General features: G+C 55.8%; 1 protein-coding gene across 2 annotated transcripts in view; it reads right to left on the reverse strand.

The window, feature by feature from the left end:
• ABR (ABR activator of RhoGEF and GTPase) overlaps positions 1-25,399 on the reverse strand; it is a 231,408-nt gene that overhangs the window by 167,420 nt on the left and 38,589 nt on the right. Inside the window, exon 1 of one of the 2 annotated variants that reach the window (XM_037987871.2) lies at positions 15,099-15,226. The exons of the other annotated variant lie outside the window; for it this stretch is intronic. Coding sequence (XP_037843799.1) covers positions 15,099-15,159 — 61 coding nt within the window. The 5' untranslated portion in view covers positions 15,160-15,226. Of the gene's footprint in view, positions 1-15,098; positions 15,227-25,399 lie in introns of those variants that run through there. 2 annotated transcript variants of the gene reach the window in all.

A 25,399-nucleotide genomic window follows, 5' to 3' on the forward strand; every position in this document is an offset into this window, starting at 1 on the left:
TCTCCTGACAGCCAATGTGTGTTCCACCCTCTCTTGCCAGAGAGCAGGAGACCAAATCAGCTCCTGCCTTTGGTTTCTAAAGATTCTACACCCAAGCACGGCACGTGGGGCCCCAGCTCATCCAGGCCTCCCAAGGGGCAGCGTGGGTCAGGAGCGGCCACGAGGTCTGCAAAATGCCTGCTGGCCTCAACCAAGTCAAGGTGGCTGTTCCACGCGGCTGGGTGGACGCCAGCCGGTCTCTCAGGACCCTCCCCGTGACGCACTCACAAAGTAACTACCAAGGCTTTCTGCTCCATTAACACCAAAGCTGGCCCTGCAGGGGAAAGAGGAGGTAGGGAGGATGTGGGTTTTGTCTAGACAGAGGCATTAGCAAAGTCAGAGGATGACTGAGCTTCTGCTACACACGAAGTGGGTGAGCAGAGAGCAGAGGAGACCTCGTGTGTCCCCCTCATGGTGCTCCCCATGGCAGAAGTCACCAGCAGAGGCCAAGAGCAATGGCCATCCCCCTTCTTATCCTCCAAATCAGGGTAACAACCTTTCATAGGTTTACTGTGAAGATGAAAGGAGATCACAAACGTGAGAACACTCGCTCGACTCTGGCACCCGTGAGGTGTCCAATCAATTGCTGTTACTTTTATTCCTATTGGGAAATGGGCTCAAAAGATCTGCGTCAGGGGTTGCCTTTCATCTGGCCAGAATCCAGAGCTACAGAGGGGTCTGGCTTGATGTGAAGTCCTAGCCAGGCCGGGCGCGGTGGCTCAAGCCTGTAATCCCAGCACTTTGGGAGGCCGAGATGGGTGGATCACGAGGTCAGGAGATCGAGACCATCCTGGCTAACACGGTGAAACCCCGTCACTACTGAAAAATACAAAAAACTAGCCGGGCGAGGTGGCGGGCGTCTGTAGTTCCAGCTACTCGGGAGGCTGAGGCAGGAGAATGGCGTAAACCCGGGAGGCGGAGCTTGCAGTGAGCTGAGATCCGGCCACTGCACTCCAGCCTGGGCGACAGCGCAAGACTCCATCTCAAAAAAACAAATAAATAAATAATAAAATAAAATAAAATAAAATAAAAAATGAAGTCCCAGCCAACGGGGCCTCTGCTAAGGTGTAAGCCCCCCAGACACAGGCTTCCCCCCAGGCGGCTGGCTTCTCTGCGGGGGACTCTCTGGGCTCGAGGGCGGTCGTGGGTGTGGGACTGGGTCTGGAGGGTCTGCACCACCCCGTCATTAACATGCTGCACGCGGGAGAGTTCAAACACAGCAGCTGGCTCTGCAGCCCAGCAGGCCCTGGGCCTCGGCAAAGGACCTCGGTGCTCAGTGGCCTGATTTATGGCTGAGGGCTCTCTTTATTCTCCTTTTGAAACTGTGGAGGTGGATTTTAAGAGGCTGGAGAGCAAGGCCAGCATGCTCGGGCTCTGCCAAATCCTCACACCCTTGCCCCTGGCCTCGCTCTAGAAACTGGGCACTGGCCCTGCTCCATCCTAACTGCCAAAGTCTATTCTCACTCTCCCTTTCTCTGTGTTTGTGTTTGTGTGGGGGGGGGTGTTTGTGTTTGTGTGTGGGGGGGTGTATTTGTGTACATTAACAATCAGCATTTCTTGCCAATAATCCCAGGAACGCAGTAACGCAGGCACGTGGGTAACACAGGCACATGGATAATGCAGGCACATGGGTAATGCAGGCGCATGGGTAATGATGCAGGCACATGGGTAATGCAGACACATGGGTAATGCAGGCACATGGGTAATGCAGGCAGGTGGGTAATGCAGGCACGTGGGTAATGCAGGTACGTGGGTAATAAAGGCACGTGGGTAATAAAGGCACGTGGGTAATGATGCAGGCACGTGGGTAACGCAGGCACGTGGGTAATGCAGGCATGTGGGTAATGCAGGCGCATGGGTAACGCAGGCACGTGGGTAATTCAGGTGGGTAATGATGCAGGCACGTGGGTAATAAAGGCACATGGGTAATGCGGGCATGTGGGTAATGCAGGCACTTGGGTAATGATGCAGGCACGTGGGTAATGATGCAGGCACGTGGGTAATGCAGGCACGTGGGTAACGCAGGCACATGGGTAACGCAGGCACGTGGGTAATGCAGGCAGGTGGGTAATGCAGGCACGTGGGTAATGATGCAGGCATGTGGGTAATGCAGGCAGGTGGGTAATGCAGGCACATGGGTAATGATGCAGGCACGTGGGTAATGCAGGCACGTGGGTGATACAGGTACATGGGTAATAAAGGCACGTGGGTAATGCAGGCACGTAGGTAATGATGCAGGCACGTGGGTAACGCAGGCACATGGGTAATGCAGGCACGTGGGTAATGCAGGCAGGTGGGTAATGCAGGCACGTGGTTAATGCAGGTACGTGGGTAATGCAGGTACGTGGGTAATGCAGGCACGTGGGTAATGCAGGCACGTAGGTAATGATGCAGGCACGTGGGTAACGCAGGCACGTGGGTAATGCAGGCAGGTGGGTAATGCAGGCACGTGGTTAATGCAGGTACGTGGGTAATGCAGGTACGTGGGTAATGATGCAGGCACGTGGGTAATGCAGGCAGGTGGGTAATGCGGGCACATGGGTTCCAAGTGCCCGTGAGATTTCCTTAGGCTTATCCCTCTAGGAAGAGGCAGCCCCGTTGGTGGATGCCCCCAGTGCTTCCAGGATACCTGGGGGCAGAGGGCTGTCTCCTCATATCATGGGGGGTCGGGGGCAAGATGCAGTCTTCACAACTGTCTTTCTAGCTAGAGAAATGAACCCAGATCCATCAATCTCAGTGAAATACCAGTGTCAAGGAGCCTCCACTAGCACCGCTGTGAAGGGTAAGAATGTGGGAGATAGAGCACAGTTCAGAGCGGGGCCAACCTAGTGCACAATTCCTGGCTTGTAGTCTGTGACCTTGAATTAATTAACTTAGTTTATTTTGAGATGGAGTCTCACTCTGTCACCCAGGCTGGAGTGCAATGGTGTGATCTCGGCTTACTGCAACCTCTGCCTCCCAGGTTCAAGCAACTCTCCCGCCTCAGCCTCCTGAGTAGCTGGGATTACAGGCACCCACCACCATGCCTGGCTCATTTTTGTATTTTTAGTAGAGACAGGGTTTCACCATGTTGGCCAGGCTGGTCTCCAACTCCTGACCTCAGGTGATTCACCCACCTCAGCCTCCCAAAGTGCTGGGATTACAGGTGTAAGCCACTGTGCCCAGTCTGTCTCTTCCATTCTTTCTAGACCAAATTAAAAACTAATTTCTATGAACCCAGCAGGACTGATGGACTTTCTTTTCACTGGGCTCCAGGATCCTGGGAGACTCAAGGATGAGGTTTCTACGTCCCTCTACAGAGCCCAGACACAGTTCCCAAAGAGGCCCCCACGCGTGCCACTGCACAGAACAACTCCAGGGGGCATCCTTGCATAGCACACACTGCCACCCTGACCCCACAATTCCCAGAGGGGTCTTTCTCCTAAAACGTTGCCTTCAAGGGAGAGACTCATTCAAAAAGATGACATATGAGTTGTTTAGGCCCGAGGTAGTGCACACCGAACGGGGTAACCACAAGTGAGGAAGTCAATTGCGGCTGCGAGGAGTAGATGCTCCCAGTCAGAGAAATAGCTGGCTTAATTACACCACGTCTTTGGTCCCCATAATCTCGACCCATTAAACCTTTGCTGCTGCCCAGGAGCGGATGCCCAGGAGGAAGGGGTTAGCCCAGAATACTCACAGAAGCAGCCCTTCAATCCTACGAAGGTAATGATGGCCACATCCTTCCCCAACAGCCCCGAGTAAACCCACAGATCCCTGGTCAATACCAGGCTTCCCTAGGCAGCACGAGCTCCACCGATGCCCCCGGGGAGGCCAATAGCCACGCTGCCCAGAGTGACAAGGACTCTGAGCTCCCTTGGCTCTGGTTTACCTGAGGCCTCCCAGCCACCCAAGCCTTTCTGGAGACCTTGCTCACCTTAGGCAAAATGCCCTATCACATCTGCCATGTCCACCTGTGACCTAGAGGCATACCAAGGCATCAGAGGTGAGGGCAGGGACAAGAAGGAGGGGAGTGAGGCTGGGCGTGGCTCATGCCTGTAATTCCAGAAATTTGGGAGGCTGAGGCAGGCAGATCACCCGAGGTCGGGAGTTCGAGACCAGCCTGATCAACGTGGATAAATCCCATCTCTACTAAAAATACAAAATTAGCTGGGCATGGTGGTGCATGCCTATAACCCCAGCTACTCGGGAGGCTGAGGCAGGAGAATTGCTTGAACCCCGGAGGAGGCAGAGGTTGCAGTGGGCCGAGATCATGCCATTGCACTCCAACCTGGGCAACAAGAGTGAATCTCCATCTCAAAAAAAGAAGAAAGAGGGGAGAGGCACCCAATCGATCAATCAGGTCACCATAGAGCTCACCCCATCTGGCCCAATCTACTGAAGCCCAGGCTGACTCTGACATTTTCTATCTGGCCGGTAAACCCAGATTCATCTTTTGCTCTGGTGTGTGGGGAGGAAGGAAGGGCAGGAGGAGGATGCAGGATAAAGCCTGGATGAGAAAACTGAGTGAGAGGCCCCAGTCAGGTCTCGATCCAGGGACAGAGAACCTGCTGCCCCATCCACAAGTAGTCACGGCCTCAGCTAGTTCCACCTCAAAGTGCTCTTTGCCAAATGCTGAGGCAGGGGTGGGACTGGGCATTATCTTCAGCCTCCCTATGGGGGTGCCTTCCATAGCCTGCCTATTGCCCTGATTTCTTTCTCCCTCCCCCCTTCACAAGGTCTGGGTCAGGTTCTCCTCAAGCTTCAGGGACCAGTGGAACATTCCCACTGCCTCCCAGCATCGCCATGTCCCCAACTGACCATATCTTGCCCTAAGAAATGTAAGCTACTCCCGGGCCGGGACTAGTGGCTCACACCTGAAATCCCAGCACTTTGGGAAGCCAAGGTGGGTGGATCACGAGGTGAAGAGATCGAAACCAGCCTAACCAAATGGTAAAACCCCATCTCTACAAAAAATACAAAAATTAGCTAGGCATGGTGGTGGGCATCTGTAATCCCAGGTACTCGGGAGGCTGAGGCAGGAGAATCGCTTGAACCCGGGAGGTAGAGGTTGCAGTCAGCTGAGATTACGCCATTGCACTCCAGTCTAGGCAACAGAGTGAGACACCATCTCAAAAAAAAAAAAAAAGAAAAAGAAAAAGCAAGTTATTCCCCACAGCAGCAATGGACTTTCTCACTTGTGGAGACGAGCCGAGACCACATGTCACAAAGAGCCTCCCCCCGTCACAACCCTAGAGATGGGCAAGCTGCAGAACTCTCCCCCCACCCCGTACAGTCACTATGAGGAAAGTACCAAGAATACAGAATGGAGAGGATACTCTACCCCACCCCACATTACCTCAGCACACACCCCAAACATCACCTCAGTCCACCCCCCCACACATCACCTCAGTCCACCCCCAAACATCACCTCAGCCCAACCCCCACACATCACATCAGTCTACACCACACATCACCTCAGCCCACACCCCAAACATCACCTCAGCCCACCCCAAACATCACCTCAGTCCACCCCCCACATAACCTCAGCCCACCCCTAACACATCACCTCAGTCCACCACCCCCATCACCTCAGCCCACACCCCAAACATCACCTCAGCCCACCCCAAACATCACCTCAGTCCACCCCCCACACATCACCTCAGTCCACACCCCAAACATCACCTCAGCCCACACCCCAAACATCACCTCAGCCCAACCCCCACACATCACCTCAGCCCACCCCCCAAACATCACCTCAGTCCACCCCCCACACATCACCTCAGCCCACCCCTAACACATCACCTCAGTCCACCACCCCCATCACCTCAGCCCATACCCCAAACATCACCTCAGCCCACCCCAAACATCACCTCAGTCCACCCCCCACACATCACCTCAGCCCACCCCACACATAACCTCAGCCCACCCCTAACACATCACCTCAGTCCACCACCCCCATCACCTCAGCCCACACCCCAAACATCACCTCAGTCCACCCCCAACACATCACCTCAGCCCACACCCCAAACATCACCTCAGCCCACCCCCTACACATCACCTCAGTCCACCACCCCCATCACCTCAGCCCACACCCCAAACATCACCTCAGCCCAACCCCTACACGTGACCTCAGTCCACCCCCCACATCACCTCAGTCCATCCCAAACACATCACCTCAGCACACACCCCACACATCACCTCAGTCCCACCCCCACACCTCAGTCCACCCCACACATCACCTCAGTCCACCCCCCACATCATCTCAGACCACGCCCCCACATCACCTCAGCCCACACCCCAAACATCACCTCAGTCCACCCCCAACACATCACCTCAGCCCACACCCCAAACATCACCTCAGCCCACACCCCAAACATCACCTCAGTCCACCCCCAACACATCACCTCAGCCCACACCCCAAACATCACCTCAGCCCACACCCCAAACATCACCTCAGTCCACCCCCAACACATCACCTCAGCCCACACCCCAAACATCACCTCAGCCCACACCCCAAACATCACCTTAGTCCACCCCCAACACATCACCTCAGCCCACACCCCAAACATCACCTCAGCCCACACCCCACACATCACCTCAGTCCCACCCCCACACCTCAGTCCACCCCACACATCACCTCAGTCCACCCCCCACATCATCTCAGACCACGCCCCCACATCACCTCAGCCCACACCCCAAACATCACCTCAGTCCACCCCCAACACATCACCTCAGCCCACACCCCAAACATCACCTCAGCCCACACCCCAAACATCACCTCAGTCCACCCCCAACACATCACCTCAGCCCACACCCCAAACATCACCTCAGCCCACACCCCCCCCAAACATCACCTTAGTCCACACCCCAAACATCACCTCAGTCCACCCCCAACACATCACCTCAGCCCACACCCCAAACATCACCTCAGCCCACACCCCAAACATCACCTCAGTCCACCCCCAACACATCACCTCAGCCCACACCCCAAACATCACCTCAGCCCACACCCCAAACATCACCTTAGTCCACCCCCCACACATCACCTCAGCCCACACCCCAAACATCACCTCAGCCCACACCCCAAACATCACCTCAGCCCACACCCCAAACATCACCTCAGTCCACCCCCCACACATCACCTCAGCCCACACCCCAAACATCACCTCAGCCCACACCCCAAACATCACCTCAGCCCACACCCCAAACATCACCTCAGTCCACCCCCCACACATCACCTCAGCCCACACCCCAAACATCACCTCAGCCCACACCCCAAACATCACCTCAGCCCACACCCCACACATCACCTCAGTCCACCCCCCACACATCACCTCAGCCCACCCCACACACATCACCTCAGTTCACTCCCCACATCACCTCAGTCTACACCCCCCACATCATCTCAGCCCACCCCCCACACATCACCTCAGCCCACCCCAACACATCACCTCAGCCCACCCCACACACATCACCTCAGCCCAACCTCCACACATCATCTCAGCCCACCCCCCACACATCACCTCAGCCCACCCCCAACACATCACCTCAGCCCAACCCCCACACATCACCTCAGTCCACCCCCTACACATCACCTCAGCCCACCCCACACACATCACCTCAGCCCACCCCCTACACATCACCTCAGCCCAACCCCCACACATCACCTCAGCCCACCCCACACACATCACCTCAGTTCACTCCCCACATCACCTCAGCCCAACCTCCACACATCACCTCAGCCCACCCCACACACATCACCTCAGTTCACTCCCCACATCACCTCAGCCCAACCCCAACACATCACCTCAGCCCACCCCACACACATCACCTCAGCCCACCCCACACACATCACCTCAGTTCACTCCCCACATCACCTCAGCCCAACCCCCACACATCATCTCAGCCCACCCCCCACACATCACCTCAGCCCACCCCCAACACATCACCTCAGCCCAACCCCCACACATCACCTCAGTCCACCCCCTACACATCACCTCAGCCCACCCCACACACATCACCTCAGCCCACCCCCCACACATCACCTCAGCCCACCCCCAACACATCACCTCAGCCCAACCCCCACACATCACCTCAGCCCACCCCCTACACATCACCTCAGCCCACCCCCCACATATCACCTCAGTTCACTCCCCACATCACCTCAGCCCACCCCACACACATCACCTCAGTTCACTCCCCACATCACCTCAGTTCACTCCCCACATCACCTCAGCCCAACCTCCACACATCACCTCAGCCCACCCCACACACATCACCTCAGTTCACTCCCCACATCACCTCAGACCACGCCCCCCACATCACCTCAGCCCACCCCCCACACATCACCTCAGTTCACTCCCCACATCACCTCAGTTCACTCCCCACATCATCTCAGCCCACCCCCCACACATCACCTCAGTCCACCCCCCACACATCACCTCAGTTCACTCCCCACATCACCTCAGCCCAACCTCCACACATCACCTCAGCCCACCCCACACACATCACCTCAGTTCACTCCCCACATCACCTCAGACCACGCCCCCCACATCACCTCAGCCCACCCCCCACACATCACCTCAGTTCACTCCCCACATCACCTCAGTCTACACCCCCCACATCATCTCAGCCCACCCCCCACACATCACCTCAGTCCACCCCCCACACATCACCTCAGCCCACCCCACACACATCACCTCAGTTCACTCCCCACATCACCTCAGACCACGCCCCCCACATCATCTCAGCCCACCCCACACACATCACCTCAGCCCACCCCCAACACATCACCTCAGCCCACCCCCTACACATCACCTCAGCCCACCCCACACATCACCTCAGCCCACCCCACACATCACCTCAGTCCACACCCCACACATCACCTCAGTTCACTCCCCACATCACCTCAGACCACGCCCCCCACATCATCTCAGCCCACCCCCCACACATCACCTCAGCCCACCCCCCACACATCACCTCAGCCCACCCCACACATATCACCATCACCTGCCACCACCAAGGGCCTGGCAGGGTCAGCGGGAGTGGGGTTGTCTTGAAGCTGCCTGCCCTCGGTTTGCCCCAAAGGGCTCAAGCTGAGCCAAACAGCTGCCGCAAACACTGGCAGTGAAGTCTTCCAATCACACACCCTAGCAAAGCACAAGACTCCCTTGGGGGTCTCTGACTCCACTACAAGCGACTACAATGACCAGATCCACACACCAGGAAGCTCATGAACGGGCCAGCTAACAGGTTTCAGCTAACAGGGATTTCTGCTGGGGGAGGAGCTCAAGGAGCCAAGAACTTGAGTTTTCTTTTCCTGCCCATACTCAGGCACCCAAAACCTATGGAGGGCCTGTGCAGGAGCCGCTGGGGAGGCGCCGCCTCAAAGCTGGTCCAATACCGTTCCTGCCAGTCCTCTTGCCACATTCCCTGCCCCTTCCTAAGTCACGTGCCAGCCTTTCCCAGTCCCTCAAGGCTTTCCCGGATGAAGAGCGGATGAGCCAGACAGCTGAGCAGCTCAACAGCACTCCTCACCTTCAAAGCACTTTATACGTATGAATTAATCCACACAACACCCATGAGAGCCGTCATGCCCTCCCTCAGAGGAACGGGCACAAGGAAGGTACCGGAATCGTCCCAGAAAGCAGATCGTATCTCAGACAGAGAACAAGTCTCCCATCCTACCCCAAGAGTGAGGCAGAGCCTCCTCACCATTCCCCATCTTCCAGCCTCCTAACAGCATCTTCCAGCCAATTCTCCACAAATTTCCTTCCTTTTCCCAAAGAACAACAGTAGCAACAATCACCACAAAAACTTCAGTTTCTCTGAGTAGATGACTTAATTCTTCTGTCAGCCCCGCCTCTGAGACTCCAGCAGCCATGAAGATTATGGGCCAGTGTTGACAAAAACGAATAAATTACTGGGCTATTCAGAGAACACGCGAACATCCGCCAGCAGGCGCTCACTAGCACACGTGGAGTGGTCTGATACGGCCCCGAGAACTGAGCTGCTCTGATCAAATGCACACAGGCTGTCAGTTAAGTGGCTTGGTCCCTGGTGTAGGAAATGTAGGGCTCAGATGAGAAACTGAGGCAGGCTCATGATCACCTGGAGACAGGCTTGCATCCCCACTGCCCCGGATACTTTCCTGGCCCATGGATGAGGCACTGAGTCTATAAAGGGCAAGAAAATACCACAAGAGACTGAAATCGCCCTTGGAAATGTTGCTTGGGGTAAGAGAAGTGAGCTCCAAAAGGCAGGCTCTAGTAACAACAGATGGTCACGTTCTGCCTTCCATGAGGGCCAAGTCACTGCAGGCTCTTGCTTGGCTCAGTAGGGAAGGTATGTTTGAGACCAGGACTAAATTACTCGGGACCAAATGGAGGCTGAAATGGAAAAGGGAAAGGCTTTAAATGCAGCCTTTGCCTCTCCTCTAAATAAGTCCTAAACCCAAATATAAAGATTTTCCACTTGAAGAGGTGCCAGATAATCAGCCTGCCTGGGGCGCACGTATATCTTAATCCAGATCTGCTTGGAGAATCCCAGGGACAGAGAAAGTTTCAGAGCACAGTTCCACCCCCATTTTGGGCTACTCCGCAGAACTTAATTTAATCCAATCTAATCCCACGAGATTGGGAAAATAAAAAATAAAATAAAAACAAAGAGAAGATGGTAAGTGTTTAGTGGAAAGGGTGGTAAAAGACATAGAGGGCTTATAACCAAGAAAACATGGCGGGGCGCGGTGGCTCATGCCTATAATCCCAGCACTTTGGGAAGCCGAGGCAGGTGGATCACCTGAGGTCAGGAGTAGGAGACCAGCCTGGCCAACATGGTGAAACTCCGTCTCTACTAAAAATGCAAAAATTAGCCAGACGTGGTGGCGGGCTCCTCTAATCCCAGCTACTCAGGAAGCTGAGGCAAGATAATCGCTTGAACCAGGGAGGCGGAGGTTGCAGTGAGCCGAGATCGCGCCACTGAACTCCAGCCTGGGCGAGACAGCGAGACTCTGTCTCAAAAAAAAAAAAGAAAGAAAGAAACAGCCTCAGAGAGAGCATCACACCAGCCCCAGGGAGAGAATCTAGGTAAGGTACTGAGGGGTGAAACTGACATTGCTACATTAATGCAGGCAAATGAGTGGTGCAGACACAGGAACTGGGGGATGTCTGAAACCATCTGTCACTCCACAGGCAAAGGACTCTCCTCCCATCAGTCCCAGAGTCCCTGGCAGCTGGGATCCAACCCTTCTCCTTGAGTCAGACAAATCACACTTACCCCAGCCCTTCAGGACTTCTACCATAGGAGAGATGGGGCGTTTGCTGCCCACCCCTCATCAAACGACCACCAAACCTGTGATGGAAGTGGGCACACTCCTCCTGGTAAAACCAGAAAGAATGAACTGCCAACCCCAAAGGCAAGAAGTGTGTGAGGGGAGGGGCTGGCTAGCAGGCTGGTACCTTAGGAGCAGAGAGTCACCAGCCTCAGTGAGCTCAGACAGAGCCTCCGCTGTCCCTGCCTGGGCTCCAGGCCCAGCCCCCAGGTCCTACAAGAGGCACAGGGCCAGATTGGGGTCAGATCCATTGAAGCCATTTACCCTGCCAGACCGTTTCAGGGAGAACTCTGCCAAAGAGGACTGTAGAGAATGGTGCCCCCCATTCCATGACATTCCAAGGCCTTGAATAAACTCAGACATACCCAGGTGGCACTCAGGGTCCTCCAGATTACAATCTGAATTCCAGCTCAGCTGTTTGTTACTTATGTGATCTTAGGTATATGATTTGTGCTAACTGAGCCTCTTTCCTAATCTGTAAGACTTGCAGAGTTGTGAGGTTTGGAGAGAATGGATAGAAAGTGCCTAGCACAGGGCGGGCGCAGTGGCTCACGCCTGTAATCCCAGCACTTTGGGAGGACAGGGTGGGAAGATGACCTGAGGTCAGGAGTTCGAGACCATTCTGACCAATATGGTGAAACTATCTCTACTAAAACTACAAAAATTGGCTGGGTTGTGGTGGTGCACACATGTAATCCCAGCTACTCAGGAGGCTGAGGTGGGGGAATTGCTTGAATCCAGGAAGCAGAGGTTGCAGTGAGCTGAGATCGCACCACTGCACTCCAGCCTGGGCAAAGAGGGAGACCCTGTCTCAGAAAAGAAAGAAAGAGAGAAAGAGAGAGAAAGAGGGAAAAAGAGAGAGAGACGGAAGGAAGGAAGGAAGGAAGGAAGGAAGGAAGGAAGGAAGGAAGGAAGGAAGGAAGGAAGGAAGGAAGGAAGGAAGGAGGGAGGGAGGGAGGGAGGGAGGGAGAGAAAGTGCCCATCCCAGTGCCTGCCATTCAGCAGGTGCTCTGGAAATGCTATTATCATTGTCACCAGGAACAATGCTCAGAGAGGTGAAGGCAGGGAACCTCTACCACTGAGTCATTCCCATCTCAAAGTCACACTGCCGCCCTACGCCCTGGGTATACCACCTTTACAGTTCCCTATGGCTCTGGCATTTGTGGAGATTTGTCACCCAGGACTGCGAGCCTGGTAAGCAAACAGCTTCCTGAGAAGCAGAGGAACTTCCTCTGGGAGCCACAAAACCATGCTGCCAGGCAAATGACAGCCCGGGTATTTGTTTTAATTTAGGCTCTTGTCAAGAGGAAAGTTGATGGCTAACAGCCCAAACATGACTGCACAGCACCTCCCCAGGAAGCCTCCTGCTACAGCTCTCCAATAAGATGCTCAGAAGAGGGAGGCAGGGACTCCTCACACTGCAGCCATATCAGTGCCCCCTCCCACCTACCATCCAGGCCACCCCAGGAGCCGCCCAGAGGCCAGGGCAGCAGCAGGAGGGTCGACAGCCCAGGTGCCAGTCTGCCTGAATCAGGGCTGCCCAACAGAGCCCCCTAAGAGGCCTTGGCCTAATTCCCTTTTCTGGCATTCCTCTGGTCAGGAATTTGTAAGGTGGCCTCAGGCAATTTTGCTTTTTTGCTCCAGGCATGGGGGAAAGAGGGTGGGCTATGGAAGCCTTGGAAATGATCAGGTCAGGGGAGTCTTCTTCTGCCGCAGAGAAAGCTAGAGACAGGTTTCCATAGGATTCCACACTTCAGGAAATAGGGAAACAAGAACTGGGTTTTGCAAAGAGCCAGAAATACTCAGGAACCTAAGCACATGTGAATCTGAGGCATTGTTATGACGGCTGTTTGCAAGCTGTTTGCAAGCGCACAGCTAAGAGAGGGTCACTAATCCTGCCTTCCGGTCAGGAGCTGATCTGCACCGGCGCTCTGAACAGATGTGTGCCCCCATTCATGCAGACACACGTGCACACACATGCCACACAGCCGTGGGCCATGAACTTCACCCAACGACGCTGGCCTCTGCAGGGGAAGGAGCAGATGGAGCGGCGGCACTTGGCACAGGACCCACACCCAGGGGATCCGGCTTTGCCCCTTTGATGTTGAGAAACTAAAGCAGAATGAACCATCACAAGGACAGCTCCTGGGGGGAGGAGAGGAAGGAACGTGGGATGGAGGAGGAGGCGGGTGGAGAAGATACAGGGAATGACCTGGATCCAAGGGGATGCTGAGGTCAGAGGTTAAATGTTGGGTACCACAGAGCCTCCAGGGTAAGACTCTGGGGTTCAAGGCATCACCCTTTTCTACTCCTCCAACCCCCCCCCATATGACTTATCAAGGAACTCTAGCTGGGATGACGCTTAAAAATGCCCTTGTTGGCCGGGCACGGTGGCTCACGCCTGTAATCTCAGCACTTTGGGAGGACAAGGCCGGTAGATTACCTGAGGTCAGGAGTTCGAGACCATCTGACCTCATGGTGAAACCCTGTCTCTAGTAAAAATACAAAAAATTAGCCAGATATGGTGGTGGGTTCCTGTAATCCCAGCTATTCGGGTGGCTGAGGCAGAAGAATCACTTGAACCCGGGGGACAGAGGCTGCAGTGAGCCAGGATCCTCCACTGCACTCTAGTCTGGGTGACAGAGCCAGACTCCGTTTCAAAATAAATAAATAAATAAATAAATAAATAAATAAATAAAATAAAATAAAACAAATGCTCCTGTTTACGGCATCCAGTGCCTAGAATCAGGCTGAACCAGGCTCCACCTGGCCCCACCCGCCTCCCCCAACTCCTGCCTGGAAGATGAGCTGAGAGAGTGGGAGGGTCCCACTCACGTGGGCCTTAGGAAGGGTGAAATCCACTATGTAAGCCCAGGAGGACCATCTTCCTAATCCCTGAGCGCATCCAGCGAAGGTGTCTCAGGGAGGGGTGGAGAGAAGTGGCGGTGCCGTTCTAGCACCCGCGAAAGGTGCGGTGGGGGGGTAGGGGGGTGGCTCTCCGATCGCCCCAAGCCCCCCCATTACCCGTGATCAGTTATGTGTCCCCTGGGGCCACGCAAGACCAATCACATGACCCAGGCAGATTTGGGAGCGAGGGGGTGGAGAACTCGAGAAGGTTTGTTTTTTTTTCCCTTCTGAGGGTGGTGGTGATGATGAGGGTGGGGGTGGTGATGAGGCTGGCAGGAAAGATTGCTGAGCCCGGGATTTTCAGCTCCCACATCCAAAGGGCCCCCGCGGATATCTGTACCCCCGTCTCTCCTCCCACTCGATCCCACCCCTGCCCCGAACCCCCGGGCCCCAAACCCCACACAGCCCCAGTGCCCCTGGGTGGCAAACTCGGGTGCCAACGACTTTCTCAAAATGGCTTTTAGGCTTCAGCCTGGACAGAGAAGCTGCTGGTCCGGGGTCGGGGGCAGCACCCCGAAGGGTCTCCCTCACCCGAGGCTCTCGCAGAGGCCAGATTCACAACAGGTGGGAGGGGGGTACAGCTCTCGGCTCGGTCCGCCCACGGTCCCCGCCCCCGGCCCGCGGGAATCCGCTCTGGGGATCCCCCGCCCGCGCCCCCAGGACCAGCCCGGCGCCTGGGTCCTGACCCTGACCCCCACCCCGACCCCAATCCGGACCCCGATCCCGCACCCGCCCGCGCCCGCCAGACCAGTCCGGCGCCTGAGGTCCCAACCCCGATCCTGGGGTCCCGACCTCGATCCTGGGGTCCCGCCCCCGCTCCGCCCCCGCCCGGCGCACGTACTGCTGTAGAGGGTGTCGATCCAGGACAGGCGCGGCAGGCCCCGGTGGCTGAGCGGCTCCATCCCGCGGCGGCGGCTCGGTCAGATCCGAAACCCGACCCTCATCGCGCAACAAAGGAGGGAGGGCGGGCGGGAGCCGGGGGAGGCCGAAGTTGCGAGCGCGGCGGGGCGAGGAGGCCTGGAACCAGGTCCCCGGGAGGAGCGCGCAGCGGCCGGGGCGGGGGCGGGGGCGAGGGCGGGGCGGGCGCCCCCAAAACCCTCCCGAACCCTCCCGGCCCCTGCGGCCGCGCGGAGCTCAGCTGCGGATTCTGGAGCCGACGAGCAACTTCGCGGGGGGCGGGGCGGGGGCGGGGCTTCGCGGCGGGGCGGGGCTTCGCGGCGGGGGCAGGGCGGGACCAAGCTCCTCGAGGCTCCGCCCCCCGCAGGACGCCCCCGGCCGGGCTAACGGGGCAGCGGGGCTCTGGCACCGGGCGAGGAGGGGCCGCGGGGGTCTCGGGGGTCTCCGGGCGGCGGCGCAGACCCAGGCCCCCCTCGCCCCCCCCCGCGCCGGGCTCAGCAGGATCCTGGCGACCCGCAGACCAGGTGCCGTGGGGGGCCCGGGCGCCCGCAGGGGTGACATCACCTCCCGCCCGGGATCTCCAAGCGCAGCTTCGGGGGCGGGAACCGCGGCCGGGCCCCTCCCCAGCCAGACCCGCTGCGGCACCCACGGGGTGAACGTCCTGCGCGCCGCGGAGGCGCCTCTCTCCTCCCGAACCTAACCCAGCTCGTCCCTGTCCACACCCCTGACCTCAGAGCGCGGCCGTTCCCGCCACACATGGAGCGGGGCGGCTGGAGACCCAGGAGGGCCGAAGTCCGGGGGCCGTGGGGCCAGGACAGTCCCACATGTGCCCCTGCTGGGCGGAGGACAAACTGGAGCCAGGAGAAGCACCAGGGGCTCCACGTGTTCCCCTCCAGGACCCTTTCTGGGGACCCCGAATCCTGTTTGCATCATCACCTACAAATGGTGGGAAGTCGGGTTAAGACGCCTGAGTACAGAACGTTTAGAGACGAAATTCCCTCTAACGAAGATCCCCTCGCCCAAGGGCAGTGAAGAGATTGGGGGGCCCCATGCCTGTCTCCCATGGGCTGGTTCTGTGGGAGCCATGGCAGCTTCCACAAAGACCTCTTTGGGCCAAGTGACCCTGCAGCAGGGAAGGAGGGGAGGGGAGTCAGGCCAGAGGGGTCCAGGGCAGTGAGGCTGAAGCCCCTTCCTGAACCCAGGGGAAGGGAAGCAGTGGGGACCACCCAGGGTGCCCGGTACCCCAGAGAGTAACAGTTTAGATCCCGGAGCTGTCCCCACCCCACCCCATCCCCAGGCAGCTTAAGGGGAAAACTTTCTTGGAGCCCAGCCCTACAGAGGCCCACCAAGAAGGTTAAGTCAGCCTGGCCTTTGCCGGGGCCGGGTGTGGTCAGCACCTGCAGAACGCTGGAGGGGCGTGGGGGTCGGTCCTCCTCACTCCAAACAGACACACACACATCTAGTTCTTAAGGGGAGAAGCAGCTCCTCCCCCAGGATGCTGAGAGGAAGACCCATAAGCGGCTTGAGCAGAGGCCTCTGCAGCTGCCCCTGGGGAGATGGGGGGTCACCCATTCATCACAGGCTGGGGAGCCCCTGGGAGACGCAGGGGATGATGCTCTGGGTGGGGAAGCCTCTACAGGTGGCTGCAGCAGAAGTGGTTTTCAATATTATTAGCCCCTCCCTGCGTCCCCTGGGCTCCCCCCGCCCCAATCCTCCTGGTCAGGCACCAGCGCTGTCTCTTGCCACCTCTCCCTGCAGCTGTCACCCTCCCACCGTCCCTGACTGGCACACAGGATTGGGAGGGCCAAGCAGGCACCTGGAGCTTGGCAGGGAGGGGGCGTGCATCTCCAATGAGATGCTCCAGAAATAGAGCTTCGGCATGGGAAGGGAATGAGCAGGCTCTCGGAGGACTGCGAGGCTGGAGGAGCCATGAGGGGCCAAGGGCGTCTCTTCTTCCCACATGGAACACTCAGAAGACAGCCCAGAAGAAAGGTGGAAACAGGGGCGTGAGCTGCCGCCACCAGGAGCCACCAGCCCAGGAGGCAGCAGTACAGTCCCCTCCTTAAACCAACAACAACCAAGAAAGCCGGGGCCCTCTCCCCACACTGCGGGGTTTTCCTGATGGCCACATCCGGCGCTGACTGTGAAGGAGCCATGGATGTATGCTTCTGTGTGAGTCACATACATTTGCGTACATTTTACATTTTTATCTACAAAGGCTTGAACAAGCTATTTTCAGCATCCTCTAAGCTAAAATGTGGCAGTTGCTTTCCTTCGCATTGCCATAGTTTGCTTTTTTCTGTCTACATTCTGTCCAATCCTGGCACTCTCGGACCTTCCACTCCACAGCACGATAGAAGGTAGAGGGAGAGACAAATCTTGAGGGCTCTAGGGAGGAAAACTTCTAATAACACACACAGAATGCCTACTGTGTGCCCGGCTTAGTGCTTCGTTCACTAGCGTGATCTCACTGTGAATGTCACTGTTATCTCTGTTTTCTCCATTTTCCAGGTGAGAAAACTGAGGCCCTGAGCAGCTGAGTAACCCACCCGGAGAGTAAGTGAGGACTGGGACTTGAACCCTGGCAGTCTGTTCATGCTCTTTTTTTTTTTTTTTTTTTGAGATGGAGTCTCACTCTGTTGCCCAGGCTGGAGTGCAGTGGCACGATCTCGGCTCACTGCAACCTCTGCTTCCCAGGTTCACACCATTCTCCTGCCTCAGCCTCCTGAGTAGCTGCTACTACAGGCGCCCACCACCACACCTGGCTAATTTTTGTATTTTTAATAGAGACAGGGTTTCACTTTGTTAGCCAGGATGGTCTCAATCTCCTGACCTCGTGATCCACCCACCTCGGCCTCCCAAAGTGCTGTGATTACAGGCGTGAGCCACCGCGCCCTGCCTGTTCATCCTCTTAAACACCACGCACGCTGCCTCCACGGCCAGCTAACTGCTGATCACCGGGTGATGAAGTTTCCGAGAAATGTCTGCAGGTCCATGGGGTTAGAGACCACCCTCTGGGAAACCCTGTGAACCCGCTTCCATCTCCAGACATCTGTCTCAGACAACGTGGCTCGGGAAAGGGCAGACACTTTGAGATTCCCTTGATGCCTTTGTTGGATGGCTTCCAGTAGATGTTAACACCACACGGCCAGATGCTAACCTCAGCCATAGAGACAAGCGTGTGGGCCTTTGAGCACCATAGTGATTTGGGATGGGAACAGAAACCTCCACATCCCTGGCACTGAGGAGTTGGGGAGATGCAACATCATGCACTGGGAAGGAAGGAGTTAAAGAGTCCTTCTCAGCCCGGGCATAGTGGCTCAAGCCTGTAATCCCAGCACTCTGGGAGGCCAAGGTGGGCAGATCACAAGGTCAGAAGATTGAGATCATCCTAGCTAACACAGTGAAACCTGGTCTCTACTAAAGATACAAAAAATTAGCCGGGCGTGGTGGTGGGCGCCTGTAGTCTCAGCTACTCGGGAGGCTGAGGCAGGAGAATGGCGTGAACCCGGGAGGCGGAGCTTGCAGTGAGCCGAGATCGCGCCACTGCACTCCAGCCTGGGCGACAGAGCAAGACTCTGTCTCAAAAAAAAAAAAAAAAGAAAAAAAAGAAAAAAAAAAAAAAAAAGAGTCCTCGTCGGGGCTTTGCCAAAGATGATGCTACCCTGAAGTGCTCTTAACCCCAGCCATCAACCCCAATCTGTCAGAGCAGCGGGGAGCTGTGCTAGACAGACCTTCCTGATTCAGCTAAATGTGGACCAGCCAGTGCTCCCCAAGACACTGAACCCCCACTTATCACGCTGCCTCCTCCAGACCCCTTCTAACCGTTCCCCAGATAGTCCATGGGGCCAGTGCTCTCCACCCTCCCCAGCCCTCCCTCCAGCCTGTGCACTCAGACTGTCTGCAGCTCCCCAGCCCCAGGGTGACCTGCCTGCTTCTGCCTCATCACTGGACTTAAAGGGAATTTCATGGTTAGTTGCACTGCCAGGAGCACTGGGTTCATGATGAGGGGCTGAGTGGGAAGAAGGTACATCCCATTTTCAAGGCCATTTGCCCTGCTCCTAATTCCCAAGCATGTGCTACTCACGGCCTCTCCAACAAGCAACTCTTGCTTCTACCAATCACTTGACCAAGAGGGAAAAAAGGGGACGGTCCCTAGAACCAAAACTGGGTATCTCCACTTTTCCTCCCTTCTCATGTTAGCAGCTCAGCTCCACTGCACAGGACAGGAAGGCCCCAGGAGTCTGCTTCCTTGATCACCCAGAGGTCAGCACTGATGACAAAAATATGTTCCCTTTCAGGGGCCAGGCAGGGAGCCCCGGTGCGAGCAGAGGCTGGATACACAGTGGGTGGGAGGGAGTGGGGCCCTCTACATAAAAATGAAAAACCAAAACCAAAAATAGACTTTGATGACCAAACAACCAAGAGTTTGGCCCTCAATGGCCCATCAGCTCCTTAAAAGCCGGACTGGCCGAACACAGTGGCTCACACCCATAATCCCAGCACTTTGGGAGGCCGACCCAGCCAGATAGCCTGAGGTCAGGAGTTCGAGACAAGCCTAGCCAGCCTGGTGAAACCCCGCCTCTACTAAAAGTACAAAAATTAGCCAGGCGTGGTGGCATGTGCCTGTAATCCCAGCAGTGAGCCAAGATCGCACCACTGCACTCCAGCCTGGGTGACAGAGTGAGACTCCCTCTCAAAAAAAAAGCCGGGGCTAGACACAGTGGCTTATGCCTGTAATCCCAGCACTTTGGGAGGCCGAGGCGGGCAGATCACAAAAAATCAGCCGGGCTTGGTGGCGGGCGCCTGTAGTCCCAGCTACTCGGGAGGCTGAGGCAAAAGAATGGCATGAACCCAGGAGATGGAGGCTGCAGTGAGCCGAGATCGCGCCACTGCACTCCACCTGGGCGACAGAGTGAGACTCTCCCTCAAAAAAAAAAAAAAAAAAAAAAAAAAAAAAAAAAAAAAGCCGGGGCCGGGCACAGTGGCTCACGCCTGTAATCCCAGCACTTTGGGAGGCCAAGGTGGGTGGATCATGAGGTCAGGAGATGAGACCATCCTGGCTAACACGGGGAAACCCCATCTCTACTAAAACTACAAAAAATTAGCCAGGCACAGTGGCAGGTGCCGGTAGTCCCAGCTACTCGGGAGGCTGAGGCAAAAGAATGGCGTGAACCTGGGAGGCAGAGCTTGCAGTGAGCCGAGACGGCGCCACTGCACTCCAGCCTGGGCGACAGAGCAAGACTGTCTCAAAAAAGATAAATAAATAAATAAGCCAGGATTGCACCTTCCTCACTGGGCAGACCCAGTGCTGGGCGCAGTGGGTGAACAAGGCTCAGGTAGACTCCCAATGCAACTATGACCGCACTGTGCCTCCAGATCAGCTTTCTGCCAAAAGCCCAGCAGATGGGCATTCAATAATGCACATCGAACAAATAAAATTAATGACACCTAACAGTCATTGTGTGCTTTTTTTTATTTATTTATTTTTTGACAGAGTCTTGCTTTGTCACCCAGTCTGGAGTGCAGTGCGTTATCACAGCTCACTGCAGCCTCAAACTCCTGGGTTCAAGCAGATCCTCCTGGCTCACCCTCCCAAAGTGCTGGGATTATAGGTGTGAGCCACTGTGCCTGGTCTATTGAGTAGTTCTTAAGTGCCAGGCACTGCTCTATCTGCTTTACATAGGTTATTTCACCTAATCCTTACAATAAGCCAATTTACTATTATCTCCATTTCACAGAGGACAAAATTGAGGTGTAGAGAGGCTAAGCCACTGACTAGCAGATGGCGATGCTTGGAAACGAATCAAGCCACGGGAAACGAATCTGGGGTTCCCGTGGGTAATCTCTGCATTGAGCGACAATTTACTGAATGAAGGAATGAACAGGATGAAGTTAAACTCAGGGAGGAAGAAATCGGAGCTACACGAGGGAGGCACGCAGCGTTACTTCAGAACCCTCCCAGGGGCACTGATGATAAAGTAGGAAGAGAACTGGTTTCCCAAGAAAACCGTATCTACTACAGCAGGCCAGATGACCCTGGAGACAAGCTGAACAACGTCCAATGACAATCTCCCAAATGCCAGTCCCGGCCAAACCCCATTTCATTGATGCCTCTGGCCAATCTCAAGAATTTCCAGCCTCAGTGTTCACATCTGTAGACGGTGGGCGCCCAGGGCCAGGCACGGTGGCTCACGTCTGTAATCCCAGCACTTTGGGAGGCCGAGGCCAGCGGGTCACTTGAAGTCAGGAGTTTGAGACTAGCCTGGCCAACATGGTGAAACCCCGTCTCTACTAAAAATACAAAAATTAGCTGGGCATGGTGGTGGGCACCTGTAACCCCAGCTACTTGAGAGGCTGAGGCAGGAGAATTGCTTGAACCTGGGAGGCAGAGCTTGCAGTGAGCTGAGATCTCGCCACTGCACTCCAGCCGGGGCAACAGAGTGAGACCCCGTCTCAGAAAAAAAAAAAAAAGAGTGTGCCCAGGTGGATGAAGAAGATGACCTCCTGGCAGACTGTAAACTCTCCTGGCAGATCCTGGGGAGGCCTGTTTGCCTCGCTTTGCTCCATTTCCATTTCCTTGGTACAGTAAAGCAGCATATACTATCCTTTCTTTTTTTTTTCTTTTCAGACAGAGTCTTGTTGCCTGGCTGGGGTGCAGTGGCAGAATCTTGCCTCACTGAAACCTCCGCCTTCCGGGTTCAAGCGATTCTCCTGCCTCAGCCTCCCGGGTAGCTGGGATTACAGATGCCCGACACCATGCCCAGCTAATTTTTTCTATTTTTAGTAGAGATGGGGTTTCGCCATGTTGGCCAGGCTGGTCTCGAACTCCCGACCTCAGGTGATCCGCCCGCCTCGGCCTCCCAAAGAGCTGGGATTACAGGCGTGAGCCACTGCACCCGGGTAGCATTTACTATTCTAAGATTCATTCTCAGTCCTCTAGTCTGGGGAAAGAAGAAAATTTCCCAGGCCTCCATAGCGTCATCTCTAAGGGCGAAGGCTCAGCCTAGGAGTCTGTGTTTTGCCCTCTTCTCCCCTGCCCTCCATTCAGCCTCCTGGCTTTTCCGGTAGCCAGTGAGACCTACAGGCAACAGAGGTGAACCGAAAGCCCTTCCCAGTTAGTCATTTCTCCACCGAAGTTTTGTGTCAGCTTGAGTCACGGGAAGACCTGCTCCCCCTCTCGCTGCCTCTCTAGGCATCACTGCAGGATAAGGCACAGTGACATCAGGTCCTTGCAGCTGTGACACTCCCCACATGCCCCCACACACTTCCCAGCAAGTGCAGCATCCTGGACAGAGCCGCTGGCTTAGATTACGCACCCCCCGAGCCACAGTTTTAGGAGGGTCTCTCGCCAAGCCCCAGCTCACATGGCCTTCATTTGACATGGCTCAGATGACACCACCCAGAGGTCAACAGCAGAGTTTTCCGAGGGCTGGACAGCAGGGCCTAGAGCCCCCTCCTCATTACTTACCACCAAGTCCCCATCAGCATTCAGAAAGATGCCAGCAGAAGAGACGGTGGATTCTCTAAGTCCCCCAAACCCAGAGATTCAGTTCTGGAGCTCAAATCTCCTTAGCCCCAAGGGAAGCAAGAACACGTCCAGCTGGGGTCAGAGCTCACGCGCTGGCCCTCTGCCCTCCTGTGGTCACCACGGCCCCAAAGCTGGCCGTGCTCCTTGCTTGTTCAGCCAGAATTCTGCAGACGCATCCCAGGCCTACGCTGCTGTGCCAGGACCTCGGACGCCACCCACCAGGCTGGCCCGGTCCCCATCAGGCCCAGGAGTGGGTGCAGGAGCTCAGGGCAGGCCGTCAAGGAGACCGGCTCCGAGTCAGAGGCTCACCATTCAGCAAGGCGAGGGCAAAGGAACCTCAGAGCCTAGCCAGGGGCGCCTGCCATCAGTGGAGCCTGGCTCTGGGACTGCCGGTCAGGCCGTGTGTGCTGTGTCTTTAAGGACCGGGCCTCTTTAAGGCAAGTTCCCTCTGCAGTCCGGTCCTGCCTCTGCTCGTCCTGCGGCAGACAGTGGGGTGCTCCCCAGCGCCATCTGGCGGCCGCACAGCAGCACCTCGGCCACCGGAGGCTTCCAGCCAAGCGGCCCGCAAGTGCCTGGACAAAAATCTCCAGCTTGGACACGGGGCTGCAGGCGGCTGTTGGGAACACAGCTGGGAGAGTCGGGAGGAACTCCCTCCAGGCAGGAGAGAGCAGAAGCCCCCAGGAGTGACATGGGGAGAATGACTATCCCGCTGGACAAAACCTTCGCTAAAATACCTTCAAATGTGCCGGGTGTGGCAGCCCTTTGGGAGGCTGATGTGAGCGGATCAGCTGAGGTCAGGAGTTCGAGACCAGCCTGGCCAACATGGCGAAACCCCATCTCTACTAAAAAAAACACAAAAAGTAGCCGGGCATGGTGGTGGGCACCTGTAATCCCAGCTACTCTGGAGGCTGAGGCAGGAGAATCGCTTGAACCTGAGAGGCTGAGGTTGCAGTGAGCCGAGATCATGCCACTGCATTCTAGTCTGGGCACAATAGAGTGAGGCTTCCTCTAAAATAAAATAAAATAAAATAAAATATTCTCAAATTGGGCCGGGCACAGAGGCTCACGCCTGTAATCCCAGCACTTTGGGAGGCCAAGGAAGGCAGATCACTTGAGGTCAGGAGTTCAAGACCAGCCTGGCTAACGTGGTGAAACCCTGTCTCTACTAAAAATACAAAATTAGGGCCAGGCGCGGTGGCTCAAGTCCGTAATCCCAGCACTTTGGGAGGCTGAGATGGGCGGATCAAGAGGTCAGGAGATCAAGACCATCCTGGCTAACACGGTGAAACCCCATCTCTACTAAAAAATACAAAAAACTAGCTGGGTGAAGTGGCGGGCGCCTGTAGTCCCAGCTACTCGGGAGGCTGAGGCAGGAGAATGGCGGGAACCCGGGAGGTGGAGCTTGCAGTGAGCTGAGATCCGGCCACTGCACTCCAGCCCAGGCGACAGAGCGAGACTCCGTCTCAAAAAAAAAAAAAAAATACAAAATTAACCAGGCGTGGTGGCGGGCACCTGTAGTCCCAGCTACTCAAGAGGCTGAGGCAGGAGAATCGCTTGAGCCTAGGAGATCAAGGCTGCAGTGAGCTGAGATTGTACCACTAACACCCCAGCCTGGGAGATAGAGCGAGACCCTGTCTCAAAAAAACAAATAAGTCAAGAAAAATAACAACATGTGGGAGCATTTGAAGAGGTCACAATAGGCCGGCCGCCGTGGCTCACACCTGTAATCCCAGCACTTTGGGAGGCCGAAGCAGGTGGATCACAAGGTCAGGAGATCGAGACCATCCTGGCTAACACGGTGAAACTCCATCTCTACTAAAAATACAAAAACATTAGCCAGGCATGGTGGCGGGCACCTGTAGTCCCAGCTACTCGGGAGGCTGAGGCAGGAGAATCACTTGAATCCACTGGGAGGAGCTTGCAGTGAGCTGAGATCACGCCACTGCACTCCAGCCTGAGCGACAGAGTGAGACTCTGTCTCAAAAAAAAAAAAAAAAAAGAGGTCATAATAACTAGGGGTCGCCACTAGCCTTCAAAAGACAGAAGCCAGAAATGTTAAAATGTCCTGCAGGACTTGCCCTCAAGAACATCTGCCATTAATGCCAACAGCATTGAGAACTCTACCTGGTTGGGGAAAACAGAGGATGGCGGATGGCAAGCTCTCACCCCACCCCCAGCTGGTCCTCCTTACCCATCACGCTGCTTTGGATGTCCTTCCTAACTAAATTTCACCTTCATAAACTTAGGGGTGGAGGGAGGGGGCAGTCTGACCCAGCCACCTTCACAAGGGAAGCTGGTGCCTCTGGCTGCCCCTCCCAGAAGCCAGGCACACACACCGCACCGGGTCCTCTTAGGCTGAGCTGCACCCAGGACATGCAAATTTTCCATAAGGCACTTTCGGGTTCTGATCGGGAAACCTCGTGACTCCTAATTTCCTCTTCCCCAAGCTCTTGGCACCTCGTCCCGAGCTGGTCAGTTCAGTCTCATGAACACATAGTCCGGTGCCAGGAGCTGGCACGAGAAATGAGCACACATGACCCGTGTTCTCCCAAAAGCAGAGTGAAGAAGGGTGAGATTCCGGCCACAGTGGCCACGTTTTGGCTGGGTCCGTTGGTTGGAGCCGTCCCAGGCTCACGAGACTGACATCAAAGATATGAAGATTGATTAGAGGAAAGAGTTTCCCAGCGTCTCATAGCAACTAAAGAATTGCTCTA

The sequence above is a fragment of the Chlorocebus sabaeus genome, chromosome 16, assembly GCF_047675955.1.
Source record: "Chlorocebus sabaeus isolate Y175 chromosome 16, mChlSab1.0.hap1, whole genome shotgun sequence".
Lineage (NCBI taxonomy): Eukaryota > Metazoa > Chordata > Mammalia > Primates > Cercopithecidae > Chlorocebus > Chlorocebus sabaeus.